This window comes from Electrophorus electricus, chromosome 4 (assembly GCF_041902795.1).
Source record: "Electrophorus electricus isolate QZ-2024a chromosome 4, ASM4190279v1, whole genome shotgun sequence".
NCBI lineage: Eukaryota > Metazoa > Chordata > Actinopteri > Gymnotiformes > Gymnotidae > Electrophorus > Electrophorus electricus.
Genome location: NC_137500.1, coordinates 33,792,050 through 33,804,237, shown reverse-complemented (window position 1 = coordinate 33,804,237; position 12,188 = coordinate 33,792,050). Strand labels below are relative to the sequence as shown.

At 41.9% G+C, this 12,188-nt stretch overlaps 1 protein-coding gene across 3 annotated transcripts; it reads left to right on the top strand.

Annotated features, from left to right (window-relative positions):
* The first annotated feature begins 1,155 nt into the window (after positions 1–1,155).
* Positions 1,156–11,743, top strand: lrrc3 (leucine rich repeat containing 3). Of its 3 annotated transcripts, none has more exons than XM_081713398.1 (4): positions 1,156–1,646; positions 1,722–2,269; positions 2,461–6,742; positions 8,699–11,743. In XM_081713398.1, the coding sequence occupies exon 4, from the start codon at positions 8,790–8,792 to the stop codon at positions 9,585–9,587; it is 798 nt and encodes a 265-aa protein (XP_081569524.1). In that variant the 5' UTR covers positions 1,156–1,646; positions 1,722–2,269; positions 2,461–6,742; positions 8,699–8,789; the 3' UTR covers positions 9,588–11,743. The 3 variants fall into 3 exon arrangements, with proteins under 3 accessions (XP_081569524.1, XP_081569523.1, XP_026861519.1); XM_081713397.1 differs by having other exon boundaries at positions 1,156–1,973; positions 2,167–2,269; XM_027005718.3 differs by having other exon boundaries at positions 1,156–2,269.
* The last annotated feature ends 445 nt before the right edge of the window (positions 11,744–12,188 follow it).

Sequence of the window (12,188 nt, the reverse complement as noted above, 5' to 3'; positions counted from 1 at the left end):
TATAAGTGTGTGCTTTGGTTTGTCTCATTGGATTATCATCTGGTTGGTTAAGGTAGGCTCTGAGTTCACTTACTTTTGTCTTAGATTCTGTGAAATTCAAGGCTTGTTGTCTAAACCTAGTTGTTAGTTGTTTGGTAGCAGTATTTACTCACTACAGTAAACAGTAAATAGTACAGTAAATAGGAAGGCTCTGGAACGGTCAATCTGCTGTCCAGAAAGCTGACTTCATCTCAGCATTAGCATCCCTCCACTTCCTACACTTCCTGGCTCTAATAGAAACATGGATCACCGCTGAGAACTCGGTGACTCCAGTTGCCCTGTCCTCTGCCTTTTCATTTACCCATTCTTCGAGGTGTCTTGGCAGGGGTGGTGGCACAGGCTTACTAATGTCTCAAGAGTGGTGTTTCACTCCACTTTCCTTCTCTACACTTTCCATCTCCACTTTTGAATTTCATGCCATTACAATGTCTTTCCCCACCAAACTTCTTATCATTGTCATCTACTGCCCACCAGGTTCCCTAGATCATTTCATTGATGAACTCGACATCAATTCCCCATTGAAGGAAATCCACTCATTCTCCTTAGTGACTTCAACCTTCCATCAGACAAGCTGCATTCCTCCTGCATCCTTCCGCTGTTGACAGCATTTGACCTCACCCTCAACCACTCTCCTCCGACTCGCAAAGCGGGCAATGTCCTGGACCTGCTCTTCACCCGTACCACCACAACATCAGACATCGCAGTCACCCCCCTCCACCGCTCAGACCATCACTTTCTATCCTTCTCTCTCTCCCTTCCTTCTCTTTCCATCCAGTCCTCTCCAACATGTTCCTCCTCCCACCGTCACAATCTGCACTCCATAACTCCCTCTTTCCTTACTTCTACCATTTTGTCCACCCTTCCTCACCCTAACTTTCTATCCTCTCTCTCTTTGGATACAGTTACAAATACTTTCATTTCTACACTCTCCTCATCAATGAATCTTCTGCGCCCTCTCTCCTCTAGACCTGCTAAGTCCTCCCCACCTGCCCCCTGGCTAACAGAAACATTTCACTGCCACAGGAGAGAACTAAGGACTGCAGAGAGGTGGTGGAGGAAATCTCACATAGATTCAGTCCTCAGCTCATGCAATTCTCTCCTTTCCAAGTTCTCACTGGAAGTAACATGTGCAAAGTCATCCTACTTCAGAGAGAAATTCGAATGATCATCATCTGATCTACGCAAGCTCTTCACTATTTTTTATTCTCTCCTTAATCCTCCCCCTCCCTCCTCATCTCTTAGTCTGGAGGATTTTATCACCTTCTTTGAGGAGAAGGTTGCAGCAATCCGCCAGTCCTTCTTCTCTGTTCCCACCACTCCAACCAATATGCATTCCTCAACATCCAACTCTCTGACTTCTTTTTTTCCTCTCTCCACAGATGAAATTCTTCAACTCCTGACTTCCAGCAATCCGACTATATGTCCACTGGATCCAATTCCTTCTGCTCTGTTCCAGACAATCGCTAGAGAGATGCTTTCTTTCATCTGTTATCATCAACAACTCCTTATCTTCTGGATACGTGCCTACTGCCTTCAAAACCACCAGGGTGGTACCAATCCTCAAGAAGGCCACACTTGACAGCTCCAGTGTTACCAACTACAGACAGGTGTCACTTCTCTCTTTCCTCTCAAAAGTCCTTAAACAAGCAGTTTATAATCAATTGTCTCTTTTCCTCACCCAGAACCAGCTGCATGATCCCAATCAATCTGGCTAAAAATCGGCACATTCTACAGAAATGGCCCTCGTAGCAATGACTGAGGACCCTCATGCTGCTAAAGCTGCCAAACAGTCATCTGTTTTGATTCTTCTAGACCTTTCAGCAGCCTTTGACACAGTGAACCACAACATTCTTCTCTCTGTTCTTTCCAGACTTGGTATGACTGGCTCTGCTTGGAGATGGTTTCAGTCCTATCTGGATAGATGGTCCTATCAGGTGACATGGAGAGGATCCACATCCAAACTGTGTAGACTCCACTGGTGTTCCACAAGGCTCAGTATTGGGCCCCCTTCTCTTCTTTTTGAATACTAGTTCTCTTGGTGATATAATATCTTCTCATGGTTTCTCCTACCACTGCTATGCTGATGACACTCAATTATTTCTTTCTTTTCCACCCTCTGACATGCAGGTCTCCAGACGTATCTCGGCATGCTTGACTGACATCGCGTCATGGATGACAGCTCACCACTTGAAGCTCAACCCCAGTAAAACCGAGCTTCTGTTCATCCCAGGTACTCCCAACCCTTACCATGACCTCACTGTTTCCTTTGAGAACTCCCTTGTATCACCATCTGAAGCTGCCTGTAGCCTGGGCATAACTTTGGACAACTAGTTGTCGTTCTCAACTCATGTTTCTAATCTAACCCGGTCTTGCAGATTCCTCCTTTGTAACATATGAAAGATTCGACCCTTTCTTTTGCAGGAGGCTACCCAGGTGCTTGTGCAGTCTCTTGTGATCTCAAAGCTAGACTACTGCAACTCACTACTTGCTGGTCTTCCTCTAAGAACCATCAAACCTCTACAACTTGTCCAGAATGCAGCAGCACGACTGGTCTTCAATCTTCCAAAGTTCACACGTTACTCCACTGCTGCGCTCCCTTCATTGGCTCCCTGTAGCTGCACGCATCAGATTTAAAACCTTGATGCTTGCCTACAAAGCCAAAAATGGACCAGCCCCTTCATACATGAGGTCAATGGTCAAAGCCCGATCCATACCTCAAGTACTTCGAACCTCAAGTACGGCTCAGCTTGAAATACCTTTCTTCAGGTCTCATGGACAACAAGCACCGAGACTATTTTCTGTCCTGGCTCCAAGATGATGGAATGAACTCTCGTTTGCTGTCCGGACAGCAGAGTCCCTTGCAGTCTTCAAACGCAGACTGAAAACCCATCTATTTGCAGAATATTTAAAGGACAACTGACACTGCTCCCATATTGACTGACTAATTTAGTACTTATTGTAGGGCATTGTTTATGTTGTTTAACAAACTCTAGCACTTATTGTTTTTAGCACTTATTGTTTAAGATAGACCTTATGTATTTTGCACTTCTATCAGCATTCATCCCTGTATTCTGCAGTATTCTAGTTCATTGGTATGTTTAATTCTAACCTACTGTACATGGATATATTCTATAAGTAAATGACAAAGCACTTTTGTAAGTCTCTCTGGATAATAGCATCTGCTAAATGCCATAAATGTAAATGTAGCCCGAGTGCCGAAGGATGCACAGACTCTTTACATAAAACAAAGAGGACTAAAGTGGCACTCACGTATAAACATAAACAATGAACACAAACACACTAAACACTTTTAACATTTAACACCATCTTAAAGAAACTTAGACTGATACATAGAGCTACAATTAACACACTACATCGACAATGACCAACAACACTGCACACACTGACACGGGTTTAAATACACATAGACAAGAGGTGCAAGTTTGTGTAGGCGTGGCCACAAACAAAGATCCTCCCAGTACACGTGATGGGCCAAACCACGTGACTGGTGAGAGACGAGCGTTCTCTGACAATAAGTAGCCACTCATCTGCTTAATGATGCGATGCAGCACTTTTGCATTAGGAAGGCTCAACAGCTGAGTGCCAGCCAGCTGATAAACAAACTTGACAGTGCATAGAAAGCATCAAAGGCACAGTTACTTTGTGATTACATTTATCAAATAAAGCAAGTTTATTGTGAAAATATGAACTCAAAAACCAACAAAGGCAAATGGTTCAAACCTGTATCTAAAATGGGGTGTGCAGTTACCCTGTAATTTTTTCCACCTAGGCCAAATTCATTACAACCCACAGATACATTATTAGATTGTGTCCTGTAATATTTTTTTTTCAGGAGAAAAATCATCTTGTTTGTATTTAGCACACACCTGCACATGGTTTAGTCTGGTAATGTCTCTGTGTACTTAAACCACTGTGGGAGTGTGCTTTGTTGCACGATGCCTTTGTTAATGTTCACATCATTAATGTTAATCGTATATGTGAGTACCTTTGTCTTCTGTGTTTTTCAATAAATGTCTGTCTGTGTTGGAGGAGTCTGTACATCCTGCTCATTGCCCTGCGGCACTCGGGCTGTTACAGAATAACCGACCGCCACAGGACACCAACTCCATCTACGGCAGAAAATGGACTTCCTACAGGGATGTGCTTATGGACATCCCAAGCTGTCACCTGGATCCCTGGATATTGGGGAGAGGACCACGACCAATGTTTGCAGCCACACCGGAGGAGGAGGAAAACACCCCCTGAAATTTCTTGGGGGGAACTTAGGGCTACCGAGCCAGGACCTCAGAGAGCCGAGGGGCTCCACAGGGACCACGGTGAAAGCAGTTTGGTGGAGCCGGCTAGGTCCCTGGCTAGTGAGGAAAAATCCCAATTTCTTCCGCTTCTGTGGACATGCCAGGAATACTGAATGGGTCCGCCCAAAGCCCAGGAGGTGGACTGCCCCTGGGGCGCTCCTAGGGCGGCTGGCAAAAGGAGGACCGTTAAGGGATAGTAGCACATTCGGAACCGGGGTGGGCTTGCACCTCTGTAGTGTGCAGTAGGGCCAAGGACACGTCTCCAGCACCTGTGCTTTCACTGGGCGCTGCATTACAACGCCTTTTGTGTGTCTATAGGCGCATCATCACATTGAGCTTACTGGAGCGAGGCATGGACTGTGCCTTTCTCCCTCATACTGAGAGGTCTCCCTTGTTGGCAGTTCCTAGCCCGCCTTAGGTTGGGTGGGCACAAGGCTTTGCCGTGTGTGTGTGTGTGTGTGTGTGTGTGTGTATATACACATGGTGGCTTGGGGTTCGCAGTCCCGAGATTGACACGTAGGGAGCCACGCCCCTAGGGGGTTCTGTCACTGCTCCTCTTTTCATTAGTCACGTGGTTCAGCTGCAGCAGGCCGTGGGAATTCATTGTAGTTGTTCTTGTTTGTAGCCACATCTCTGGTGTCTGCGCACACATGCAGATGGTTTAGTAGGTATAGTTTGTATGTATTTAAACTGACGTTAGTGTGTGCTCTTTGGTCAGTCGTTGAATGTGGAACGTTTCTCGTTAGTGTTAGTGCTCACGATGTTTTCTCCATTTGAGTGCCCTTGTCTTCCGTGCTTCACAAATGTCCATCAGTGTCGAGGGAGTCTGAACTTCCTGTTACTTGCCCTGTGGCACTCGGGCCGTTACAGCTATTTACAAATGATGTAGAAAATCACGTGAAATAGAGCCGATATGAAATTAAGCTTTCGCATGTTCAATGTTGATGAATATTTTATTGTCTTCCACCATCATGTATATTAGGATAACATCTTAATAGTCCATTGCTTCTATACTCAACCATTGCTTTCAGTAACATCAATCATGTGGAATCATTCATCTGGTTCTTTCACGCTTTAAGAGAATACATTTTGTTGTTGTGGGTTATACATCAGAAAGAGACAAATTGTACAGATACATTAGACTCTCTCTAAACAGAGAGACTGCATATACTGTTTACAGTTGTATGGTTATGGTGTTGGGTTCTAGAGCATGCTTACGTGGCATTTAGCTGATGTTTTTATCCAAAGCAGCTTACAATTATGATTGAGTACAACTTGAGCAATTGAGGGTTAAGGGCCTTGCTCAGGGGCCCAACAGTAGCAATTTGGTAGTGGTAGGGCTTGAACCAGTAAACTTCTGATATCAAGTGAAGTACCTTAACCACTAAGCTACCACTGCCCTGTTTAAAGCACTTAAGAAAACCTACTACTTATCAACACATTTCTGAGAGAGCCACATAGTTATCACGCAGTCATCTGTCCACCTAATTTGCTCCTTTGATGGCATGAGAAAATGCTGTCAAGAAAGAGTGCATAAATGCACACAAATTATTTAAACAAAATCTTTTTAAATAATCTTTAAACACATATGGATGATTTAAAAACTTAAGCACACAAACTCAGTTGGACATTTAATTTACCAAAATATTACTCATCTAAATTTGTGACAGTTTTAATGTTATTTTAAATATTAACTTTAGTTCATACACTTTACGTGCTATTCAACGCTGGATCAAGGACCAAATCAGTGGAACACTAAAGACAATGCACTATTACCATAACTAATGTGGTATCTCAAACACCCACGAAGATGACCCAGTGTAGGCTACTCTATAATATATACTCTACTTCCGCTGCTTTGTCTGAATATTGCGCGATGCCCTGCTGAACACAAACCTCAGCGTCTCCAGTCAGCTGTTGCAGACACCAAATCATTACATAAGCTGCATAGTTCATTCCTTGGTTTTCCTATTGTTAGGCTGTAGCCGTAATATAGTTTATAGAGAATAGTAAGTTCCAAGGTCTAAAGTCCCCTACATAACCTTTGCAAATGACTTGACAACTTTCTACATCAAAACATTGCTCTATAATAATCAGTAAACCCACACAGTCGTAGTCGCCAACATTTTTGTCAACCCTCCTCGCTTGTTTTGAAATGCGCATTAGCCTGGTGCGCAGCATTGCAAACTGCCTTGGCAGATACTGGTGAAGCGGACGTGACATTGTCCACTGCGAGGCAGACTCGGACCCAGTCAGCCCAGAGCTCGTGTCCAACACAGCATAGTTGGCCCATCCGAACATTCGAAAATGTTTTTAGAGATGAAAGATGTAGCAACAAGTGTAGCGAATGCTCTTAGCATTTCGCGCACGTAACCGAAAAATCCTCGGTACGGTAACGTATACCTGTTTCTGTACTAAAACGCCGCATAAAATGTTTAAAACTGATGTGTACTCATGCCATGCTTTCTCTTGTGTTGCGCATCTTTACGTAATGTCCGTGGCAATGTGTCTCTGTGACTTTGACATATTTGAAGTTAAAAATATGGTAGTTGTAATTGGTTGATTAAGTTTCAGAAGTGAAAACGGTTTGGATGATAATTGGAAAACTACTCCGTTTCATGACTGTAAAAAAAAAATGCAAGAAAAACTTAACTCCTGTGTCTGCTTCTTGGGCACGTGTGAATAATGAATCTGCGGCGAAGTATTATTAAATCACTAATAATTCCATCTAGATGGATAGAATTAAGTAGAGATGGTTGTTTTTATCAGATAGCTTATTTGTCTTGTCGAAGGTATATTTGACAAAAGCGTACCCTAGCCATCAGTGTCCAGTCTAGATAGCCATGTCATTCCGTTTGCTAGCGGCTCTCTATGATCTTCCGGAGCCCTGTTTTACATGCCTAAGTAAAAACTTCACAACATTCCTCAGATGTTAAATAACGGACACGACGCTACGGGGAAACTGCTCACCACTCTCATAGCAAATACACTGAAATGTACTGCCAGATATAGTCTGCTATAACGTCTCCTGTTTCGTTTTCTCTTAATGTTACCGTTTTCGTTTGTGTAATTGTATTTGTGGGTTATCGCATTTTGAACTGCAATTTCAGGTAATAAAGGTTTCAGCTAAAGATTTAATTAAATATACAGTTCTTCCTGTCATCCCATTAGACATGCTTGCAGTGATCCGTTAATGTTTTATTTTGTGTGCTGTTTAAAAGGAAACTTTGGTTAATAAGATCTTTGAAAAACAAATCGAAATGTTAAAGCTATTCACTTTCTACTTCATTACATAAAATTATACCTTGAAGTACTGCCACAGTAAGTTAGTTACACATTATTTGTGTGAACCGCGTTTCCCACAAGGAGGAGACGCAATCAGATCAGCTGTTATTCAGTGAGAAGCCAGCTTCTTTCGGTTTGTTCTACTAACTTAAGAATCTACTTAGTCCTATCATAAAACATTTTATTAATGATGAATAATTATGTTGAAATGACTTTTAGTCGATTGCCATGACTAAATCTAGTCTAATGCAATGTGATGGGTTTGCAGCGTCACTGACTGAGGTAGTGACTAGGCTAAAGCATACATATAAAGAAATGGGGCTATATTTTGTAAGGGGAAAAACTATTTCCATGACTCACTAAATGTAAATTAATTAGGCTACATTGTAAAATAAATACTGGCAGAATGTTGTTCTTTTCCATACTACTTGGGTATGTAACTTCTGCATTGTGTGTGTGTGTGTGTGTGTGTGTGTGTGTGTGTGTGTGTGTGTGTGTGTGTGTGTGTGTGTTGGTTTATTTCTGCTTATTTAAACTGTCTGCCCAAGTGATTACATGATATCACTGAACTTTGAACTGTGCACTTTGTGCTTGCCGATTCTCTATCCCTCCTCTGGTGAATAGACCTTTAATTATTTTATTTGCTAATGCATTGTTAATTAAGTAAAAAAAGTGAAACAGTGAAACTGTCCTAAACTGTGTTTGTGTTACTGTCCTAAAGAACATCCAACATTAAAAGTTAAATGTGTTATTACATCATGAAACATACTGTCTGACCTTCTGGGGCTTCGCTGGTAACTTGCATGTATGTGTGTGTGTCTGCGTAATTGGTGTTTCTCTTTCATTTTCCAGGAGGGGTTTCTTTCAGTTTTCTGGATTTACATGTGATTCTGCTTTACCCTCCTCCTGCTTTCATACTGTACTTCTAATTTGGCTCTTAAATGTGCACCTCTCTGGCTATTAGCTGCCTCTCTGAAAGTGCCCTTCTGAAGCTTTAGCAGGTCACTTGTGGAAAACTGGTACAGTGTATGCATCACTGAACATGTGTTTCTTTACAGGCACTACAGGGATGTTTTGGAGGTTATTTGAATGTTGTTCCTGCATCACATGGATAAATGACAGCCCTTGAGTTCTAGTGTGGTGGAAACCATGACTTCCCCTGAGGGGAACTGCATGTCTAGGAAACATTTTTACTTCTTGGTGTATTCCCTTGTATTAGGATTTAATTTCGCAGCACTTTTTCTGAGCAGCATAGCATCTGCATGTCCAAAGAGCTGCCTTTGCACAGAGAGGGGTGGTCTGGTGGTGCAGTGTGCTTCCCGCAACCTGGAAACCATCCCCACCGACCTGCCTCACAACACAGTGTCCCTGCTGCTCTCCTCCAATTACATCACCACAATCCCCAGCCAGGCTTTCAGGGGCCTTCCTCGCCTGCAGGAGCTGGACCTGTCACGGAACACTATTGAAAAAGTAGATGCTGGTGCCTTCCAGGGGGTGTCGGAGAGCTTGCGCACGCTCGACCTATCCCACAACCGTCTGCGCAGCGTCCCGAAGGAGGCGTTCGCCCGGCTCCGTGCCACCATTGGCCTGGCCAACAACCCATGGCACTGCGAGTGCACGCTGCAGGAGGTGCTGCGCGAGCTCCGGCTCGACCCAGAGACGGCCAGCGAGATCAGCTGCCGCACAGCCATCCAGGAGGAATATGCTGGCCGGCCGGTCATCCAGGTGCTTGACTCCGGCATCAACTTCTGCAATTTCCACCACAAGACAACAGATGTGGCCATGTTTGTTACCATGTTTGGATGGTTCACCATGGTCATTGCCTATGTCATCTACTATGTGCGACACAACCAGGAGGATGCCCGCAGGCATCTGGAGTATCTCAAGTCTCTGCCAAGCAGTTCCCAAATTAGCAAAGACTTTGACACAATCAGCACTGTTCTGTAGCACCTGAATGACAGTCAGGAGTCTGGATGTATGAATGTATTTGACACACAGTGCTGATGGTACAAAAACAGCAAGCCTTAAAGCAACTTTTATGATGACATGTATTTTTAAAACCACTGAAAATAGCCATTAGAAGCGTAAGTCTGAAATGTCCTGTTGGTAATTTCTCCCTGCATAGAATTTTGCAGATGCATTCAATTGTCTTATTTATACATCCTGTAGATGATGATGTCATTGTGGTCATGTTTTTATGTGTTTCTACAGTTTTAAAAGGCCTGCAGAGCTACATTCATCCTCTCAGTATATGCCTAATTTCTCTTATTTTATACTTTTATTTGTCCATGTATGTGCTAATGAAGCAATGTTACTGGGACAGAACTGGACTGTGTAGACAGACTTATTTGCTTTGTCTTTGTTATAGCGCAGCACAAGAGACTCAGGAGGATTTATTGTAGCTATAAAGAGAACTGTCACTGCCAAATTCTGTTCATCTAAACCCTGCCTGGTTATTTATTTATTTTTAGCTGAATCTGCTCAAGTGCCTACATGATGGTACAACAATACCTAAACACTGTGCTTTGGGCTTGGTCATACTCAGTCCTTCTGCCATGAGACCTTTAATACTCAATGTACTGTAAACTGTTAGTATGGTTTGTATTCATGGCCCTATAGAATGGTTTCAATGAGATGTCATTGTCCTTATGTTTGATTGTCTCAGTGTTACTATGCTGTAAAGTTCCAACTTTACATGGATTGAGCTCAGCTACGTAGAAGTTAAGTGTTATTTCACAATCTGCATATAAAGCATGTCATATGCATTGTTTAACCTGAAAGGGCAATGCTAGTTATGAGTTTCCTCAGTTAATGTACATGTATTCACCTGCTCTTCGTGTTGTGCTGACTTGTCCTCTAAATTCTGTATATCATATTTGCATTAGGTACTAAAGGATAGTGAAGGACACAGTGCCTGCCTATGTTGTTGCACCAATCAGGCCCCTAGGATTTGCTGACACACTAAGTCAGCACTATGTCTGGCAGTCCTTCTGTGATTCACTTTCAGGGGCATTTCTTTGCTAGTGGTGTCTAATGGCTTTTTGGCATTATTTTCACATACATAGAATTTAGTAGAAATTTATAATTGCGTATCATTTTGGTTTCCCAGCAAAATGCATGCAAAAGTAGTACAGTGCAGCTGTACAGTCCTCCTTTGGACTAAGCAGACATTTTAATTAATTCAATTTGAAAGTACTACATTCAATTTGCTCAATGTTCAATACTACTCAATACTATACTACTACTAGTGCTTGTAATATTTCTTTTTATATGGAAGCCAGTTCAATCCATCAAAATAAATTAATCCATATATTTTTCATAGCTTCTGTACTCAAAACAGACATGTCAATAAATATCTTCAGGATCAAGCTTTCTGTCAGCACCTGAGAAAGTTGGCATCATAAAAATAATTTTTAATCTGGAAAGTGTATTGCTGTATACTTCAAAGAAGTGTTTTCTGAGCACTCACTAAAGAGTCCACAGAGGAGTACTCCTCTGGGAATGTGATACAGTTGCCCTCCTGACTCAGAGGCCTGTTCTGTGACCACTTTAAGCTCTATGGCTCTTAAAAGATTCATAGCAGATTAATTCCAGTGATAAATCTGTATTGCTGTTGCAGTACAGTTCAGGTGGAACTGGGAATGCTTGAGGATGCTTTTTATCCCACAAAAAAAAAACTGATTATGTAGGCCAAACCAAGACTGAAATTTTGCTAAATACTTGTCTTCAGTTTCACAGATGTTCTCACTTTTCACCCATGTTACACAGTTGTGGACCTGCCAAGACAGGCTTAATTATTGTAATTAATTGCCAATTTACCTGTTATATAAGGTAATTATTCATATCCACTATGTCACCGCCTGGATGTTGGTCTTGTCCTTGTCAGATTTTTCAAATATGTTGAGTAGCAAGCAAAACTGCATAAAAATTACATAAACTATATAAAATTATATACATTATATAAATCCTTTAAGGGTTTTTTGCAGGTACTGTATGTATGTACTGTCCATCACTATGTTTATTTTTAAGTTTAGATTAACCATTTTTCTTTTAATTTCTGTTAATGGTTTCCTCTTCCTCTCAAAAGAGAAGTCAATAAACAATTACAAATAATAACAAGCAAGACTGTTTAGCATTTTCTTTTTTAAAAGTGCATTAGTCAAGATTCCAGAAACACCACCTCTAGCAGTTAAGTAGGTGAACCAACAACACTGGGAAGATTTTCCTTATCTTTGGATCCACCTTTCATTCCCACCCAAGAACACAAAGCATTAAGATCTACAGTATACAGCAGAGTTAAGTTAGAGTGTTTTAGTATTACATCATTCATTTTCGAACGATGAGGTAGACTGTTTACTAATAATATTGCTTTTTTTTACGAGTTGTTAGCAAAAGTGAGCTGCATGGTAACTAATATCTCTGGCAGGGAGTTCTTATATGCAGAAGCCTAGATAAATGATAAGCATCAGGAGAGGAACACTCATCTCCATGGGCAATAATTAATTTATTCTACTTAGCAAATTGAAATACAATTACATTTCATTTTAT